At 36.7% G+C, this 20,925-nt stretch overlaps 2 protein-coding genes across 4 annotated transcripts; one reads left to right on the forward strand and one right to left on the reverse strand.

The window, feature by feature from the left end:
* The first annotated feature begins 1,680 nt into the window (after nt 1–1,680).
* On the forward strand, nt 1,681–13,528 carry Not1 (CCR4-NOT transcription complex subunit 1). Of its 2 annotated transcripts, none has more exons than XM_018452901.1 (19): nt 1,681–1,865; nt 2,613–2,825; nt 2,907–3,341; nt 3,407–3,703; nt 4,000–4,943; nt 5,041–5,194; nt 5,373–6,362; nt 6,450–6,782; nt 6,865–6,978; nt 7,057–7,305; nt 7,399–7,692; nt 7,816–8,058; nt 8,512–8,928; nt 9,041–9,304; nt 9,398–9,618; nt 9,691–9,897; nt 10,795–10,924; nt 11,126–12,654; nt 13,125–13,528. In XM_018452901.1, exons 1-19 carry the CDS (start codon nt 1,764–1,766, stop codon nt 13,198–13,200), a joined length of 7,212 nt encoding a protein of 2,403 aa, XP_018308403.1. In that variant the 5' UTR covers nt 1,681–1,763; the 3' UTR covers nt 13,201–13,528. The 2 variants fall into 2 exon arrangements, with proteins under 2 accessions (XP_018308403.1, XP_018308412.1); XM_018452910.1 differs by having other exon boundaries at nt 10,795–10,918.
* Nucleotides 13,529–14,868: 1,340 nt separating this feature from the next.
* Nucleotides 14,869–19,978, reverse strand: LOC108725722 (pyruvate dehydrogenase phosphatase regulatory subunit, mitochondrial). Of its 2 annotated transcripts, none has more exons than XM_018452922.1 (15): nt 19,848–19,978; nt 19,270–19,551; nt 18,932–19,144; nt 18,703–18,866; nt 18,459–18,622; nt 18,209–18,392; nt 17,892–18,097; nt 17,500–17,815; nt 17,266–17,423; nt 17,039–17,187; nt 16,568–16,775; nt 16,415–16,504; nt 16,110–16,289; nt 15,830–16,030; nt 14,869–15,212 (listed from the first exon to the last, which is right to left on the reverse strand). In XM_018452922.1, the coding sequence occupies exons 2-15, from the start codon at nt 19,515–19,517 to the stop codon at nt 15,003–15,005; spliced, it is 2,691 nt and encodes an 896-aa protein (XP_018308424.1). In that variant the 5' UTR covers nt 19,518–19,551; nt 19,848–19,978; the 3' UTR covers nt 14,869–15,002. The 2 variants fall into 2 exon arrangements, with proteins under 2 accessions (XP_018308424.1, XP_018308431.1); XM_018452929.1 differs by lacking the exon at nt 19,848–19,978 and adding an exon at nt 19,726–19,826.
* Between the last annotated feature and the right edge of the window lie 947 nt (nt 19,979–20,925).

Raw genomic sequence — 20,925 nt, forward strand, 5'->3', positions numbered from 1 at the left:
AACGCAGCCATTGTCTGCTGAGATAGGACCATTCTTCTAGATCTAAAAGTATGATCCAATTAGCGCGAAGGAAACTTCCAACAGTTGCAAAACAAACTTTCTGCTGAACGCAGCCATTGTAGATCCGGGGTTAAGGCTTCCTTAAATTTATCTTCAGATGCTCTACGAATTATTTCATTGGCTACTGAGCATCTAAAGATAAATTTAAGGAAGCCTTAACCCCGGATCTACAATGGCTGCGTTCAGCAGACTCAACAGTTTTGCAACCGGTTTATGATTGTCTGCTGAGATAGGACCATTCTTCTAGATCTAAAAGTATGATCCAATTAGCGCGAAGGAAACTTCCAACAGTTGCAAAATAAACGTTCTGCTGAACGCAGCCATTGGCTGCGGTCAGCAGACTCAACAGGTTTGCAACCGTTTTATGATTGGCTGCGTTCAGCAGACTCAACAGTTTTGCAACCGGTTTATGATTGTCTGCTGAGATAGGACCATTCTTCTAGATCTAAAAGTATGATCCAATTAGCGCGAAGGAAACTTCCAACAGTTGCAAAATAAACGTTCTGCTGAACGCAGCCATTGGCTGCGGTCAGCAGACTCAACAGGTTTGCAACCGTTTTATGATTGGCTGCGTTCAGCAGACTCAACAGTTTTGCAACCGGTTTATGATTGTCTGCTGAGATAGGACCATTCTTCTAGATCTAAAAGTATGATCCAATTAGCGCGAAGGAAACTTCCAACAGTTGCAAAACAAACGTTCTGCTGAACGCAACCATTCATATTGAAGAATTTTACAACAGTTGCAAAGCAGCTTTCTTTGCTGAACGCAGCTTATGAATACGGGCATATCCGTATCAAGTTCTTGATGTAAATTAGGCTAGAATTTTGTATTCTCCAGGGTTCTCTTTCTCTAGTCCATGGTGTCTATGGTCTATCGTTTGCACGAGTTGATGCAAGTCGTTACAAATCGATGCGAAATAGATAATAGTGATCATTATTTGTGTAAAAGTGGGATTGTGTTACATCTAAATAAGAATAGAAATATATCTTGCGGAGATATATCGTATCTCAAGAAGGATAATGTGCAACATGCATGCGACTTTTTTTCGTCAGCAAACGGTTGTACAATTGGGTGCCATATTGTGTTTCAACATTTGGGTTTTGGTTCTCTACGGATCTCAATAAGACAGAAAGAAGGAAAGAGAGAGTGGGAGAGAGAGAGTGAGAGCAGCAGCGTGTCATTACTTTGATCTCCTTGAAGGCGCGACCCGCGACCCGCGACCCGTAGGGGCTCTGTACAGCCTTTATCTTACTATTTTTACATCATGGGCGAATCTGACCGTGAAGAGACGGCACACTGGCGGTAACGATACTGAATGGTACTCAGTGTTGGGTGAATAATAGTGTCTCGCGTTTTGTGTCGCTCTGTGTATACGACGTGCGGATCGCAAACGAGAATAGCGGATCCCGCAATTTGTTAGCAGTGACGACAGTCAACTGGAGAGAAAGGAGAACCGATCTGTGCGAGCTGGTGTTTCTTCGTGAGCCCCGTCCGTGTTGCACTCGCCATGACGTTGCTGTGAAATCCGTATCTTAATAATATCAATCCCGATGTTGGCCATAGGATTGTGCCAATGTAACTTTCGTACTTTTAACGTGGTGGAGAGAACCCGGGGCGGCGGCGGCAAAAAAAAAGGCAACTCGTGGATACCGAAGAAAGCTTCAAACGCGTTTGAAGCTTTCGAGGTCGTATTCATGGAACTATGAACCTGGACTCGTTGTCTTTTACTTTGTCACAAATCAGTTATTTGGTTGCGAATTTGAGTAAAAAAAATTTCGAGGACATCTGTCAAGAGATATCGAATGTGAGTAACAAATTGATCCTAGAAAAGAAGTTGGACAGAACCTTTCTCACCTTTGTCTTTCCTCCCCCCTCCTTCTACTTCTAAATTCTAATATTGGTCATAATTCTCACAAAGGTACGTTGGTGTGCCTTTGACCTCCTTCAGTCAGTAAATAGCACGAACATGGTTATATATTCACATGGAGTAACGTGCAAGTTATATAAGCGAGCATGTGAAATTACGTGTTATTGTTCATATCATTTTGAATGCTTGACCAATATCTGTCCAGTTATCTCATATCCTTTCAAATTGCGACATCATCTTTTTTTGTGTATATATTTACCGTTTACCTTTACTTTAGTTCTCTCTTAACTTCATAAGTAGGTTTTTCTATTCTTCCATTCTGATATTACCATTATGATACATATATTCTGTCCTATGTTACCTTCTTTATTATCATTTATCAAGATTTTTTTCCAAACTTTTAATCAGTTTATTATAACTTTTAACAGTTTATTATAAAATACAAGTTAAATGTTAGATCAGTAGGTATCAAATGAATAAGTTACAAATGTATATCGATGCATTATGGATGTTTTCTACTTAACGCTTGTAACATTTATTTTATCCTTGTTTAACAAATGTTAAACATTTGTTAAACAAGGACAAATGCTCGCGAGTGTTGTGAGCGCCAAATGGGATACACATCCTTTGTATCAAAGTCGTCAAAGGTCAAACCGCTATGAACTAATCCTCATGTCTCCACAGTTGGTGCAGTGGGGTGGTCTAGAGGCAGATCGACATTTGTTCCGCTGTCTGACATCGTGCGTTGACTTTTCCAAGGGTGAGCTGTCAGATTCGAGTGCGAAAGATTATTTCCAAACAAAGTTACTAAAACAGGAGTGCAATAGTTTGTTGAGCAAACCTTCATTTATATCTACTTTGTGCTTTGCTATAGATAATCCTTTACATCATCAAAAGGTACATTATGAAACATTATTACCATTGCTGTATAATTGGATCTTAATTATATTTACTTAAGATGATCTATATATTTTTCAGTCATTGAATTTCTCTCCAAAATTTTTTACTAATTTGAAGAAAACACTTGGCTTGACTTTGGTACAAGAGGTCACGTTTGCGATTGCATTGCAGCATTCAGAAAACGCTGAAATTCGTGCTTTAGCCTTAGAACATACTCAAAAGCAGCTGCCCGAGTTGATAAAGAATTACATAAATTCTGAGATTAGTAACAAGCATCAGGAAGGTGGTTTGCACGACTCTTTGCCTCAGGTCCTTCATCTGATACTCAGCCAAGCTTTTCATACTGCCAATCCATACAATTTACCTGTGGAAACAAAAGAAAAATTTCTTAAACATTTACGACGTGACTTTCCTCGTGAACTAGTACCAGTGGTGCTAGCACCATTCTTGTATCCAGCAGACGAGGAAACTCTGCAATTCAAAATCGAATTAAACATGGCTGTCACTCAAATGGTAAAACATTATTTATTGTCAATAATTGATAGATTGCAATACATTTATATATTTTTCCATTTTAGGATAGCAACACTCTTGTAGAGTTGATTATGGAATTAGGATACAGCTTTACTAGTAATATAGAAGAATGTCGATCGGCATTAACAGGTTTAGGTGCCAGGGAGATATCCCCAGCATGTGTTGCTCGTGTATTGTCACAAATGGCACGTAGCTGTAGCAGCCTGGATGATGCTGGAAGCCTACAAACATTTTGGGGCAATTCAACTACCTCGCAAGACTCCAATAAGGAGAAATCATCGGACAGTACTATTCCCACAACATGGAACGTTGAAGTATTCGTCCTAACATTGAAAGAGATAGTAAGTTTATGTCACATCTAGGATATGTATGTATAAGATTTATCTTTTTTAATTCTATACTCTAATTTTAATTCTGTATTTTTATGTTCTGTACTGATATTTTTTTATGTTCTAAACTAGGCCTGTTCTTTTTAGCTTTAACTTTTGAATCAGTTCATCTTTCTTTCTCTTCTTTCCTCCTGGAGAGGAAAGGAAGAAAGATGAACTGGTGCAAAAGTTCAGCTAAAAAGAACATGCCTGATAATTCAAATTATACATAATGCAGTTTCCATTAGTATTATCTTTTTACATTCCAGCAATCTACATTGTCTTGGAACGAAGTCATCGTGAAATTAGATCATGCAGAATTCCTTATTAAGGACAGACAAGGTTTAAACTTATTGATCACGGGTCTCAAGTTGGGCTTACAACATCAGGGATATCCACCCGATATGTTTCCTGTTGAGCTTTTGTATCGGCACTGGGAAAATATAGAAGGCCAATTTTCTTTAATTCAACAAATTCTCAAGTGCCCAGACATATTTTGTTTCGCTGATTATCCGTATCATTCGGTAACAGTCGATGTATTGAAAGCAGCTCCTGAAAGCGATAGTAAGGAAGGACAAACTTGGCGATCATTGAACATAGTCGAGTTGCTTTTACATATGGCTGAAAGAGGCTTGTACAATTCTGTACAAGAAATCTTCAAATGGCCACTCCAACATTGCCCAGATGTGCTCATCTTAGCATTACTACAGATAAATCCACCTTTCACATTACTGAGGCAGGAAATGTTTACCACGCTGTTGCCAATCTTTCTTGGCAATCATCCAAATTCTGCTGTGATACTGCATCATGCATGGCATGCTAATAATCCCAAAATAAAAACACTTATAATGCATGCTATGGCAGATTGGTATACGCGTGGTGATCACGATCAAACGAGATTATCGCGCATCTTGGATGTTGCACAGGATTTAAAAGCACTATCTGCTTTACTTAATTCACAATCTTTTCCATTTGTCATTGATCTTGCTTGTTTGGCATCTCGGCGAGAGTATCTGAAACTGGAAAAATGGTTAACAGACAAGATTAGGGATCATGGAGAAGTTTTTGTTGCTGCATGTGTCAAATTTCTACAACGACGATGTCCCCAAGTCATGGGCCCTGGTATCAAAGAAGATCCTACAGTCCCCAAGGCAAGCCAACTGCCACAGGAAACACTCACTACAATTTTGGCTTGCTTGCAAGTTTGCGCCGGGTATAGTTTCTTTGATGAATATATATAATTCATTATTTATATAAATACTTAATTATATAATAGTAATTACATCTGGATTTTTGTTTTTATATTGTAGAAGTGTCTCCCAAGAACTTTCGGAGTTAATAATGACAATGGTGCAAAATTGTAGTCTAATGCTAAGTAAGAGCACCATGAACAGACCGCCACCACCGGGAGTTCTGAGGCATCGAGGATTAGAACCGTTTAATCCGGCAACTTTGGGAAGCCAAGTATTTTGATTTTTTTTTCGTATATTCTTTTGTTTATGTATATTAAACTATTTCTTGTCTATAGCCTTTCCTTTTCTTGTTTTTTCCCTTTCTTTTCTTGCTAGATTAAATAAATTTTTTGCCTATTAAAAATTCTATTTAAGATTATATGTGTATGTGACTATATTATTTTCCACAGCTATTTTCCTCAAAGCAAGTGGATCCTCTTGGAAATCTTAGTTCAAGTCTTGCTTCCATGGGTCTGGGCACGGGCCTTGGACCACCAAGTAGCTCTGCATTCAATTTGCCTGGCGCGCTAGGTCCTCTGGTTTCGGCGCCCGGATCTCCTTCACGACTCATGGGACCTTCTCCCAGTCCATTTCCTATGTTGCCGTTGTCTTCGCAATTGCACTCAGGTCCGGTTGGTACTCAGGGACCATCTGTGCTTCCCGGTGGTACAATAGGTGGATTGGGACGTCTCGGACCACCAGCCGGTATTGAGAAAGCAAGAATGCCGGAAACCTCCAATTTGTTTCCAGATATGGGACAAAATGTATCCAAAGAGGTCGAAGACGAAGCCAATAGTTATTTTCAACGTATTTACAATCATCCTCCACATCCGACTCTATCGATCGACGAAGTGCTTGATATGTTGAAAAAATTCCAAGACTCTGGTATTAGACGGGAGAGAGAAGTGTTTAACTGTATGCTGCGAAATTTATTCGAAGAATACAGATTTTTCCCACAGTACCCTGAAAAGGAATTGCAAATAACAGCACAATTGTTCGGTGGGATTATCGAAAGGGGTCTTGTCAACAGTTACATGACACTTGGATTAGCTCTACGATTCGTTCTTGATGCGCTTAAAAAACCTGAAGGTAGCAAGATGTATTATTTTGGCATAACTGCTTTGGATCGATTTAAGAGTCGTTTAAAGGAATATCAAACATACTGCGAACACGTTCGAACAATTTCGCATTTCACCGAATTTCCGCCTCACTTAGTGGAATATATTGAATACGGATTACAAGGACAAGAACCACCATCGAGGCCACAAGGTCCAAAAACTTTAGCAGCAATGTTGGCTCCAGTAACAACTCCGTACAAAACTATGACTACAACTACCATCACAACTAGCACTACACAAGCAAAACCATCTACAACTCCGACTACGTCTCTTTCAGCTAGAGTAAGTTTAATAATAAAAGTTTTCGAGATCTCTTTAGCTTCAGAATTTCATTTCATACGTACGTAACACACATATTTATTTTCGCAGCCCTCTATGCCCTCGGTCGCCAATGCAACTAATATCGATACGTTACTTGTGGCAACAGACAAGGAGGAAAAAATTACAACACCACCGGAAGCTTTGCAAGATAAAACTGCTTTCATCTTCAATAATCTCAGTCAATTGAACTTACAACAGAAATGTGACGAGATCCGTGAGATTGTCACGGAAGAATACTGGCCGTGGATGGCACAGTATTTAGTGATGAAACGTGCCAGTATAGAATTAAACTTTCATGCTCTATACTCGAATTTTTTGGATTGCATAAAATTACCTGAAGTGAATAAAATGGTAACAAGAGAAACATTCCGAAATATCAAGGTGGTTAAAATGAATTTTATGAATGCTTTATCAGATAATACTCTGATATTATAGATTTTATATAAATTTTATTTTATCTTAGGTTCTCTTACGAAGCGATAAGGGAATAGCAAATTTCTCTGACCGATCTCTATTGAAAAATTTAGGACACTGGCTCGGAATGTTGACACTTGGCAGAAACAAGCCTATTTTACAGGTACATCATTATGGCAAATATTTCTAGTACACCACTATTATGGATAATGTATGACTTATCATTTTAATTACTTTACAGATAGACATAGATTTAAAAAGCTTACTCGTTGAAGCATATCACAAAGGGCAACAAGAGCTTCTTTATGTAGTGCCTTTTGTTGCAAAAGTACTTGAGAGTTGTGCAAAAAGTCGTGTATTTCGGCCACCCAATCCATGGACCATGGCAATTATGAACGTTTTAGCCGAACTACATCAAGAGCCTGATTTAAAATTGAATTTAAAATTTGAAATAGAGGTACTTTGCAAGAATCTCAGCATTGATGTTGGGGTAAGCATATATTTGTACTATGTTTGTTCTATTTTAATGTGTAACATAATTTGTTATGTTATTTATTAAAATTGAATTCTGGCTTTTGCATAGGAACTAAAACCGGTCATTTACTTGAAAGATCCCGAAAAATTACGCAATTTGGATTATCAATTGTCACATCCAAACAAAAAATCAGAGACGACTAGTAATCAACAGCAATCTCAGGGGCCTATGGAAGAGTTGGTTGGATCGACAACGAGCGGTACTATCAATCCTCAAACTGCGCCACCTGCAGATACAACACCCTCATTGCCAGCTGGCCAACCCGAGCCACGATTTAATTACATGGATATATCTGTAACGGGCATTGCTAATATATCTCAACACATTACCATCAACAACCAAGTATGAAAAAATTTATATTTTTCTCATTTTTATCAAAGAGATATTAAGAAGAATGAAATATATACATATTAGATAGGTATATCAGAACATATATTTCATGGATGTATATAAAATGATTTTCAGATACCTCTATTCCAAACACATCCTCATTTGAAACAATTTATTCGCCCTGCTGTTGAAAGAGCAATTCAGGAATGGATCCATCCCGTCGTGGATAGGTCCATTAAAATTGCTCTTACAACCAGCGAGCAAATTGTGAGAAAAGATTTTGCATTGGATCCAGAAGAATTGCGAATGCGTACAGCAGCACGTCACATGGCGCGCAATTTAACCGCTGGCATGGCTATGATCACATGTCGTGATCAGGTAAGCCTATAGGTACTTTTCATTTAGCAATACATGTTCTATCTTGGTATATCATGAGTTGTAAAGACTAAACAGGTAGTTATGTCATTAAATGGAAAACACTATATGAAAGATATCGTTACAAAATTATAAAAATCTGTAGAAAAGAAGTTCACAAAAATTTTGGACGTGAAAACAAATTACTTTATTCAAACTATCATATATAATAAATATATTCTCTATGTTTGAAAATCATAGGTGAGCTTAAAATACTTTTGAAGAATTAATAATAAATATTTAAATATATTCTAAATATTTATTTAGGCATTTTAACAAAAAAAAAAAAAATAAATAATTCTGTCTCAAAAAATTTTTCATATCACCATTAAGTACAGAGATAATTACACATTAACATTTAAATTAAAAAGTTACAATGTTCAGTCGATTATTAATTTCTTATCTGTTTGCATATAGATCCTGGCATCGATTAGTACGAATCTGAAACAAGCGTTTCTCACAGCGTTGATTGGTACGACTCCGCAGCAGAAAGAACTCGTCGAACTTGCGGCAAATCAAGTCGCTACTGAAAACATGGAACTTGCATGTGCGTTTGTACAAAAGACAGCTATTGAGAAAGCAGTACCCGAAATGGACAAACGACTATTAAACGAAGTTGAGTTGCGAAAACTCGCTCGACAAGAAGGGAGAAGATACTGTGATCCTATTGCTAAGTATCAAGCCGAGAGGATGCCAGAGCAGATAAGGCTGAAAGTCGGTGGTGTAACGCCTCAACAAATGGCTGTATATGAAGAATTTGCTAGAAATATTCCAGGATTTCTTCCGCTTTCCGAACGAGATACGCAAACACTTTTTATACCGAAACCTATTTCTGTAAGGATTTATTTTATATACCTGAATTGTATTATAACATACCTGAATATTTTGCAATAAGATTCGTGATATAATATGTCGTTTAATTTCATTTCTTCATTATGTTTTAAAGGAGGCTCCTCTCACTGCATTTACGCCCAACTCTGCGATGGCAGTCGCTACAGCACAAGTAGCAGCCTATGCAACTGTAGCAGTTAGCAATGATGAAGTAGGTGCAATGCTGGAAAAACTTGCGACGGAAGTTGAAGTCTTAGCGGCTGCAATGGCACCTGCGGTACCTCCACAGCAGCATGCTATTCTTCACAGTCTTTTAGAATCGATCATACTTACAAGAAGATCAAGAGATGCCAATGCAGCTATGGCGTTATTAAAGAAGGTGAGTGAAAACATGCGAGTAAATGTGATATTCATAATCAAATAAATCGTAAGATTGTAGCATAAAACAAAACTGACCGATAATTTATTACAGGCTGTTGAAGGTTTGTTAGACGGACCCATCTTTAACAGTGGCGTCATCGACTCTGATAATCTAATACAACGTTACAGAGAACTACACTTACGGATCTTGAAGTGTCTTCAAGATCCACGCGCGTACGGTATGCAATGGACCAACAAGCATGTGACTCGTTGTCTAATCGAATGCCGGGAAGACTACCGATATAATTTTGAAGCTGTAGACTACCTCATAAGGTACATTATCGATAATCATATCCTTCAAGAGATGTCTGGAAGATACTTAATTATGGACGGTATTTCTCGTAGATCTCACTTGATTAGTCTTCCGCAATACGACATAGCTGTAGCGCAAGCTGTAGAGGCGGGAAATGCTTTGGCAACAGTATTCGCTATGCAGTTGGTTCAACTTTATTTGATTGATGAGAGGCAGGCAACTCATGTTACCGAAACTGACTTATTCCATACACTTGAGATATTGGCTCGAATGTCACATCACCGAACACCACCAGAAGGGTATTATTATTATTATTATAAATATTAAATATTAACTTTCGAAAATGTTTGACAAATGACATAATCCTTTCAGACCACTTTGAATTTTTCTTTACGTTTACTTTGTACAGTATCACGTTTTGCTTTTGTTCTTTTTTTCTCATTTTTTTCAGAGATTTTTTTTTATGAATTTATTACATATTTGTACAGATTTAGTTTCATTTTTTTATTAGAACGTTACAAAGTGCATGCCACCGCACCTGTTATTCATTCTCTAACACTATGTATATATGGAAAATAAAACGCAATATAAAATAGAAATTAAAATTCCTGACTACTCACCATGCATCTTTATATTGATGATGTCAGAAGAAAAAATACATGACCAAAATTCTTGCAAAATATATTGGAACAAACATTTTTCAATAAAATAATATTTGCATTTGATAGAGTATAGGTATAAAATGAAAACTCAAAATTTTCTTTTTATTTCGGATAAAATAAAATATTTATCTCAATCCGACAGCTGTCATATAGTTTGTTTCGTTTTCTGATACATATTAGGCATGTTTCAATTTTAAATATATGGTTATTTATTGATTACTGAAATTCTTAGTATATTTCTTGACAATTGTCAAAATACATGATTTTCGTGCTGACAATTACCCTCACAGTACAAAATAAAAACAAAGTAGTTAGTAAATCTCTTAATGCTTTTTTGAAAATGGATATAACATATTTATCCTATTAAGGGCCACTGTCATTTGCTTCAAACAAAATGACAAATGCGATTGGTCAATTCTGATGGACTAACTGGCCAGTTAAGTTAACTGAGCTTGGTGACAATGGCCCTAAGTTATAATCATATTGTACTTGTATTTATTCAAGTATGTACAAATATTTCATATCACATTTCAGAATTTCACTCTATAGATTAACAAGTCTAGTAGAGTCACTGCGTGCCAATCACGATACGAATGCCGTATTAGTAGATAGAGCTCCAGCAGGACCTACGGCACACATTCATTCTGGAATCCTGCAGGTGAGAGTAAGTAGATTGTCCAGATTATTCAATTTAAGTAGATCATTTTAGCGATATTTCGTATTACGTTGACGACTATCGATTATATATCGAGGTCACAATTTTATTAAAAAATTTGCGTGTAACAATAAAATAGACGAAATACGTCTCTCGGTATTATCGCAAGTCGTAAATGATTAACATGTGGCATGTATTCACATTTTACAGGCTCGGGATTTTGACGATCCACCCGGACTGATGGATAAGACAGAATATCTATTACGTGAATGGGTGCAAATGCATCATAATCCGCAATACGCGCGAGATCCCACGAAAGCGTTTAGCATATTTGTTCATCAAATGAACATTCATGGCATCCTGAAAACTGACGATCTCATCACGAGATTCTTCAAGTTGAGCACACAAATGTGCGTCGACCTTTGCTATCGAACTCTATCAGAAACTGGCTTAGCTCCCTCGATAATACGTGCGAAGTGCTTCCATTCATTGGATGCGTTTGTACGTCTCGTAGCACTCCTAGTGAAGCATTCGGGCGATGCTACCAATACCCACACCAAAATTAATCTTTTGAATAAGGTGCTGGGTATCGTAGCTGGTGTGCTGTTACAGGATCACGAAATACGTGGCGCCGATTTCCAACAATTGCCGTACCATAGAATCTTTATCATGCTGTTCTTGGAATTATGCGCGCCCGAGCCGGTACTGGAGGCCGTGAATTTTCAAGTTCTAACTGCCTTCTGTCATACTCTGCACATTTTGCGACCAGCAAAAGCGTCAGGCTTTTGTTACGCCTGGTTGGAATTGGTTTCGCACCGAGTCTTCATCGGTCGCATGCTGGCTATTACACCCGGACAAAAATGTTGGGGAATGTATGCGCAACTTCTTATCGATCTATTCAAGTACCTCGCACCTTATCTTCGAAACGCGGAGCTAGCGAAGCCTGTGACGAGTCTGTACAAAGGGACCTTGCGTGTGTTGCTCGTACTGCTCCATGACTTTCCGGAGTTCCTTTGCGATTATCATTATGGATTTTGCGATGTGATACCACCGAATTGCATACAAATGAGAAATCTGATCTTGAGTGCGTTTCCGAGAAATATGCGCCTACCCGATCCGTTCACGCCGAATCTGAAGGTTGATATGCTGCAGGAGATAGCACAGCCTCCGCGTGTTCTCACCAACTTCGCGTCAACAATACAGCCGTTGACTTTTAAGAAAGAACTCGATTCTTATCTGAAGGCTCGTGCGCCGGTCACCTTTCTATCCGAACTTCGTAGCAATTTGCAAGTGTCGCAAGAAGCCGGTGTGCGTTATAATATTCAGCTGATGAATGCTTTAGTGCTCTACGTAGGCACACAGGCTATACTATTTATTCGCAGCAAAGGCCACGCCCCTAACATGTCTACTATCGCACATTCCGCACACATGGATATCTTCCAGAATTTGGCCGTAGATCTGGATACCGAAGGCCGATATTTGTTCCTAAACGCCATAGCGAATCAGTTACGATATCCTAACAGTCACACGCATTACTTCAGTTGTACTATTCTCTACTTATTTGCGGAAGCGAATACGGAAGCGATACAGGAACAAATCACGAGGGTTCTTCTGGAAAGACTGATTGTAAACAGACCACATCCATGGGGACTTCTCATCACTTTCATCGAACTGATCAAGAATCCGACATATAAATTTTGGTCACACGAGTTTGTACATTGCGCGCCGGAGATTGAGAAGTAAGTTTTATTTTCTAATTTTTTAGGAATTGAATGCCGAAATAATTTCAATCTCTCTCTCTCTAAAAAAATTATTTTTAAATTGTTGAAATTATATCCGGCATTGAATGACAAACACCATTACTGATATATGTAATATCGATATAGTATCGAAGCGTTTCTACAGATTATATCGGTATCATATCGACATTCGTAATATAGTAGGTGAAATTGAAACTTAAATTAAGACTTTAATTTTGATGCAGATTTTAATTTCTAGATTTTGTCGTATATGATAAAAAGTGAACAAAATTTATAGCCGTTAAATGCATTTGAATCTTAACACGATAAAATATTAATAAAAGAAATAAAATTCAGAATATTGGTTGCATTTAGCATTGAATGTAAGGCGTAAACTTGAACCCACACATTTTTAGCATATAATCAATTCATTCTTTTTTTAAAAAATTGGACATTTCTTATTGTTTCAGATTGTTCGAATCCGTAGCTAGGTCATGTATGGTACAGAAGCAGGTACCCACAACGGAAACGGAGATTCCAGAGTGATAAGAGTGTTTTAATTCTTGCTGTGTGTATAGTAAAATGAAAGTTAACGACTAAATATTGCGTGTAAAAAGTTGTAGGGATAAATGTACTATCGCGTTTAAAGTTTTGAGATGGGTAGATGCTAAGTAATCATAAATAAGTGTGTATCGATTTATATAATGTATAAGTGTGAGATAATTATTGCGTTAATATTTTAATAAGAAGGAACGTCGATTAAAAGGGGAGCAAAACCTCATACACCTCACTGAACGGTCTTTTGGACAACGTATTTCACATAGTGTATGTGTGTGTGTGTGTGTGTGTGTGTGTGTGTGTGTGTGTGTGCGCGCGTGCGTGCGTGCGTGTGTGTGCGTGCGCGCGTGTGTGTGCGTGCGCGCGTGTGTGTGCGTGCGCGCGTGTGTGTGTGTATATATACACAAACGACATTGTACACATATAACACAAATGTCAGTATATAGATAATAAAGTGTATCGTGGTGGAACAATTCATAAAAATAACAAATGGTGTTCAACAAATGCAATTGACGAATATTTCTCGCGTACGATATTGCAAATTTGTATTCCTGCAGAAAGGTATATAAGCATGAAATATGTTAAATTGTACAAGAGACAGATATTTGTAGAGAGAGGTATATGCTTTAGGAACTATTATTAAGTATATGACACGGTTCAAAATCTGTGACATAGTGTAGGACATTAACAAAAAATATATTATATATATGTACACGCACACATACAGGGTATATTTCAAATGTAATATCTCGGAAAATATGAAAGGGAAAAGATTTCAAATGAAAGTTGCATGGTCTGAAGGAACGCAAATATTAGTAAAATTAATTTTCGAAAGTCAATTTTTCGAGGTTATATGGAGGTTAACGCTATTTTTTTAAAGTGAAATTGTATGATTTTTTTTATATAATATTCCTCTGATTATTTTATGTATAAAAAGATAAAGCTATCGAAAAATCAATAATGTATGAGATATTCTATGAAAGTACCCTATATTTCTATGGAATCCTCAAAAGTATCAAGCAACTATGTGTTTTCTTTACATCAATTGATTCATCTCATTCTGTTCATAAAATTATCAGGTATTTCTTCTTCTCTTCCTTTTACGTTAAGCCTCTGGCCCGTGTTACAACTTTCTCATATGCTTGTAGTGCGCACACTGATTATTCAATTGCCACAAGCATATCAGATACGATTATAAAAAATTAATAGTTTGAGATATTTAATATTTCCTGTTAATTTCGTGCTAATATAATGTATAAAATATCTCGTAAATTATTGATTTTTTAATAGCTTTATCTTAATACTTTTATATTCGGAATAATTAGAAAAATTATATTATGTAAAAAAATCGTGCAATTTCATTTTTCAAAAATGGCGGTAATCTCCATATGACCTTGAGTATTTGATTTTATTCGAAAATTAAATTTTACCAATATTTATATCCCTTCAGATCATATAACTTTCATTTGAATTTTTCAGATCTTTCATATTTTCCAAAATATTAGACTTTAAGTTTCTGAAACATCCTGTATGTATGTGTGTGTGTATAATATATATGTATTATATATATATACATGGATTTTTTTAAGAGAGTTATTACATAATAATATGAGATATAACAGGTCCAATGTAATTTATTTATGATTATTTGGCCTGGAGAATTTCTACTACAACTTTTAGATTTTTCGATGTAGCAGTTTTTGAGTGATACTTATTAAACGATTTATTCAATCTTTTGCTATATACATTGTACATACATTGTTTGACTTGAAATATTTCTAAATGGGAGATTATAAAGATTGTTGGTCGCGCGTAGCATGATAAGCGTCTCTCTCTTTATCGGGGAATTTGGTCGGTAAATTCGGACTGTGTAAGTGACATTTTGCAGGGTACATGATACCCGCGACATTCACTTCGTAATCGCCCGATAATATGTACTCGTTTGTTACTTCTTGCGGCTGACCTTTCAAATCGAAATTTTGTACAAATCCAAGACACACCTGTGAACGTGAGTCAACGAGTTATTTCGAAGAGAAAAAAATATTCTCGGCCAAAATGAAAAATTTTGGCAGATGTGCAAATTATGTCATATTAAAGGGCTACTTAAACAGAATCGAGTGATATATTGCTTAGATAAAATAAAAAAAATGTTAAATAAGATATCAAAATGTTCTGCGAATTAAGCAACAACTGTATTATCATGTAAACACGATAATTTGATAAGCATGTTTGTTATTCAAAACTAAAATTTGAAACCAAACGATTATTTTGCATCGGACTCTTTGTTGTTCGTCAATTGCTTGAAAATTCTCTAAATTATACGTGTTTAAGCAACAAAAACATTTGTTGCTTAATTTTCGGGATATTTTGATGTTTTAGTTAACAATTTTTTATTAATAAATGTAATAACATAAGTTTTATTGACTTTTTATCACGATTTCTCTCGTGTTCCCGATGTTTCTCCAAGATAAGCGATATACCACTCGAGTCTGCAAGTAGCCCTTTAATATACATAATTTGTACATCTCGGTACTTATTCATTTTAGCCGAAAAACAGCTCTAACTTAACATCCTCCTTTCTTTTTTTCCTAAAAAGGCAGAGAAAAACTATATTCACCTGTTTTTTGAATGTAAAACCGTATCCCGTGGTCGTTGTCATTCCGCAATACTTTCCGTTTCGATAAATAGGTTCACCACCCCAGCACCAAGTATCGAATTCGAGGTCATGATCGTTTAACAGTAATTGTACGTATTTGCGTTGGACTCCTTGCTCACGTTGTTTCAAAAGAGCATCTCTGCCTATAAAATTAACTTCCTTCTGCGAAATGAAAGTTTGTCTTATAAATTCATATATAACAACATTGTTAAAATGTTAATCCTTAAAGTATAATATTTACATCGAATTTTACTCTCCACGATCTTCCGCATTCTAGAGGAGTAGTGAAGGTATCCAGATCTTGTCCCCAAAATGCGTAAAACTTTTCAACGCGTAATGCTCTTGTCGCATAATAACCAGCATGTTTCATCCCGTATTTTGCTCCTGCCTCTATCAGCCTTGTATAGACGTGCAGAGCAAACTAAAATTATAGAATTAAGTCTCACTTGGAACGTGCTTTATGAATCAGAAAAAAATGTTTTCAACAGAGATATAACTTAAGAGAGCAAGGATAGTATAATTACTCGAGTTGGTTGCGATTTTTACCTCGTTTGGTATATACAGCACATAACCAAGTTCTCCGGTGTGCGTTAAATTCATTGTACGAATGCCATTGGCAAGTCCAACGTCTAATTCCTGATGAAAGAATGCAAACGGATAATGTAATATAAATTGAATCTTTTAACTCAATTATATTACCTTGAATGTGAAAAATGGAAAGTTCTTTGGATTTAAATCTATGTCTGTTAATTCAGTTAACAATTTCCTGGTGGCCGGTCCCATTATGCAAATTGCAGTGTACGCTGATGTGACGTCGGATACGGCGACAGAACCGTCTATCGGTAAATGACGGTGAATCCAATTTTTGCAACGGGTTTGTTGAATAGTTGGTGCAATCATCATATAACTAACGAAAATGTTTCCGAATGTATTCATACATTTCTTTTCTTTATACACAAAGTGATCCGCATTATTGATGATACAATAAAAAAATACGGTAATTCTACGATTATTCATATAAATTCGATTTCTTAAAAAAAAAAAAAAAAAAATATATATATATAAGAAATTTATGCTTTTATTTACTTTCTCACGTAGGATCGCCTTTCTAGTTATATTATCAATAACAGATTATCACCATGCGATGCAAATTTATTTATTCCGACTTACTGATTCGGTGCGATTCGTGCTAAACTACAATCGTTCTCATAGCCACCAAGATGATTTTGCATACCGGTGTGAATAATACTTCCCACAGGCACATCCACATCATTTGAGCATAAATACTGCAATAAATCCACAACTTCCGTGTCGTTTGACTGCAATATAAAAGTGAGCACATTGTTACTTATTGTAAGTTTACTGGTAGTAAGATACACGAATCTTTAAATAGTTACCCATAAGTCGATTTTAGTAAAGGAGGAATAATCACTTAAACCAACTGCTTCTCTGCAAGCGGCGTATTCCTGTGCAACCGCGTCGAACCAAGGGGGCTTACCGAAGGTATTCGTGTAAGCTATTTTGTATCTCTGGAAACCGTCGGGAAACTCCAAATCTATTAAGAATACTCGTACTTAATATTAAAATGGATTCTCTAAGTTTTGTAGAAAGTTGTGATGTGTAAAAATTACCACAGTCATGGTCCGGCTGAAACCAGGAAGGTCTTTCATAGCCCATGACCTGGCCGAAAACGGCGCCCGCATCTCTAAGCTTTGGATAAATCGGTGACATTCTCAGGTTTCTCCCGGTTTTGAACTCGAGGTGTGGATACTGCAGCGCGTAGTGCATTCCAGGTACCTCTCGCACTCGGTCGCGTAGAAATTTGCGATTGTTATGCAGCCCAAGGAAACGCGAGACATCTAACTCGTACATATCTAACGAAGTCGAGCCGTTAACTATTAATTCCGCCGTTGCGCGACCGACTCCGCCAGCGGCGGATATTCCGACCTTTGGAAATCATCATTTATATCGAAGAATTTCGAAAGCCTATATAATTAGATACCTAACCAGCTAATTGACTAACCGTTTTCATTCCAGCAGCGATATAGTAATTACGTATTTCCGGTGCCTCTCCCACAATCCATCTGCAATCCGGAGAGAACGCTTCAGGCCCGTTGCAGAGCCTCTCCAGAACTGCATTTCCCAAACTTGGAATTCGATGCAACATCTGTTCCAGCAAAATATGAAAATGATCCCAATCTTCTGGTAAAAATCGCTTATCCATGCTTTCTAAAAAACGAAAAGAAAATATTGACAAGTTAATTTAGTGAAATGGAATTAGACGAGTAATTAGTTATATTTTGTAACATAACATTAGGACAATTCTTATTCATATCTAACCAGGAATTATGCCATCTTCAAATGCTGGTTTTGCAACTGGCTCGAAACCACCAGCTAACAGGCGTCCTTCGTTCTCTCGAAAATAGATGTATCCATCCAAGTCGCGTATAACGGGTATTATTGGATCTAAATTAGCAATAGGTTTAGTGTGTAAATAATAATGTTCTACTGGATGAAGTGGTACCTGAAAAATTAGCAAGGTATCATTTTCTGCCAGACTTCTTCATGTTTAATAAATTATGTATCAGACCTTGACATGTGGCTCACTGAATTTACCCACATTCCGTGCCCAAAATCCAGCACAATTTACAAAGTGTTGACATTTGATCATACCGCGTGTTGTTTCCACTGCTTCTATTTGGCCACTGTGATTGATAACTTTGGTAACCGCGCAATTCTCAAATACTGCAACACCTGAATACAGCAACGAATATAAGAGTAGTTTACAATTAAATTCTTTTAGAGATATTCTAATTTTTTTAAATATATGACACCTCTTTGTTGTGCCTCTTGTATCAATGTCAAACAGATCTGATACGGATCACCAACACCATCTCCTGGAATCCACAATCCTCCAATTAAATCCTCAACATGCAACAGCGGACACAGATCATGAATTTCTTCTGGCGAAACTAAGTGGCACTCAATATTACGTGACCTGAAAAATATTAATAAAATTAAAACAATGTCCATCATGGTATTTCGTATTTATTAAATATTTACACAGATTGTGCTTTCATTCGTCTAAACGACGTCATGCGGTCTCTCGTTCGTGCCAAGGAAAGGCTGCCGCATTGCTTCCAGCCTGTCGAAAGACCTTTTTTCTCTAACTCCTTATATAAAGCGATACTATCCTGGGCAAGTTTTACTTGTGCCAGACTTGGTTTAAAAGCTCCTACTAATCCTGATGCATGCCATGTTGTTCCGCCTCCTAGTCTGATGACAAATATACATATAAATACATAAGAGAAAACTATATAAGAATAAATTTTTTAAAAACATGTGTAGACATTTTTAATAGTTTGTTAAGAAAAGTATATTTGAAAGCAATATTTATGTACCTGCCACTTTCTACCAAAATAGTCTCTGGTCCCAGTCCTATGAGGGATAAGTGGTATGCCACAGCGCCACCCATAACTCCACCTCCGCATATAACAACTCGTGCTTCCTTAGGAAATGCATATTCCGAATCATCTGATGTCACGTTGATTACTTTTGTGACTGTTTCCCCAGTTTGGTAACTACGAGAAAAAATCTTTCTCCTTTGTACTGCGCCTCTACTGTACAACAGTTTACATTGTTTCCACATTTGATGTCCGTAATGTAAAGAATAGTCCGTCCACCTTAAATTTTGATAAAAATATGCTCAATCGATCTGTTTACAGGTAAAAACAAATATTTCACAAGAAGAAAGTATCGCTATGCTCCACGAATCGAAATATTAATCGTAATTAATCTATTGAGGTTAAACTGTTTGTAAAGCTGCTTTTTGAACGCAGTCCAGTCACAGTATATACTTCTTCTTCTTCTTTAATTAGTGGCTCCCAAATGTAAAAGGAGATCGATACGGCCAGATCACGTCACATTAGTAGTAACCGTATAGACTTCAAACGAATTGGTAGAGAAAACGTCAAGCTACGTGCAACGGGATGTAGTGCCAAAACCTCGCGCTCGCTTCTTCTTTTTCTTTAATTAGTGGCTCCCGCCTCCAAACAATGTAATAGGAGGTCGATACGGCCAGATCTCGTCACAATAGTAATAACCGTATATTGAATTCATATGAATTTGTAAAGGTAACGTAAAACCACAGTATATACAGTAGCGCAACTCTCCCAATTCTAGCGTGTACAAAATCGAATTGCACATGCGCGAGCTAAGTAGGTAACCAATCACGTAACTGATCCTCTATCACACTTCCTCTCTCTAGTTTTCTATAATTCTCTCGGTCACATTTAAATGTCCATATAAACCATAAAATTCATATAAAACGCAGTAGTGAAATCGGAGCAAATTGGAGTGAGCATTGAACAATCGAAGCCGTGTTAATATAAAACGTGTAAAGTGTTCGGTGAATAGTAACGTGTAAAGTGTTCAGTGAAAGAAGTGGAAAAAGTGAAAATTAATATTGACGGTGTCGAAAACGAAGGTTATGTTCACTTCGGAGAATAGTTAATTTGTATAAGGATATACAGATTTTCAATTCTCTGCCAGTAAACACATTTGATCTTAGCTTTGTTGCAGGTGCTGCTTCTTAGAAGATACAGAAAAATCAAGGAAAAAGGATGTCGACCCATAAATCAAATTTATGGTGTGTAATGAAGGAGTGCAATTACAATGTTACAGAGAAAAGACACTTCTTTATGTTTCCAAAGGAATGTGATAGGTATACATTTATTTTAATTATTTTTTAAAGCATGTATAAATCAGTTATTATTTTAAATATTTATAATTTTATATTACAATATGTATGTGTGTACTTTTAATTTTTTAATATTCTTTTATATATATGTACATATGTATAAAATGTATGTATAAAATGTATGTATAAAAAAACAATATTTTATATTAACTATTTCTGTTAAATTTATAGATGGTTGCAGTGGATACACGCATCTGGAAGATTTGATTTACAAGTGATGGGCCCAGAATACGCTCATCGCAACTATCGACTGTGCCACTTGCATTTTGAAGAAAAGTGGTACAAAATAGGCAAATGT

The sequence above is a fragment of the Mycetomoellerius zeteki genome, unplaced genomic scaffold (assembly GCF_001594055.1).
Source record: "Mycetomoellerius zeteki isolate Tzet28-1 unplaced genomic scaffold, Tzet1.0 scaffold11, whole genome shotgun sequence".
Lineage (NCBI taxonomy): Eukaryota > Metazoa > Arthropoda > Insecta > Hymenoptera > Formicidae > Mycetomoellerius > Mycetomoellerius zeteki.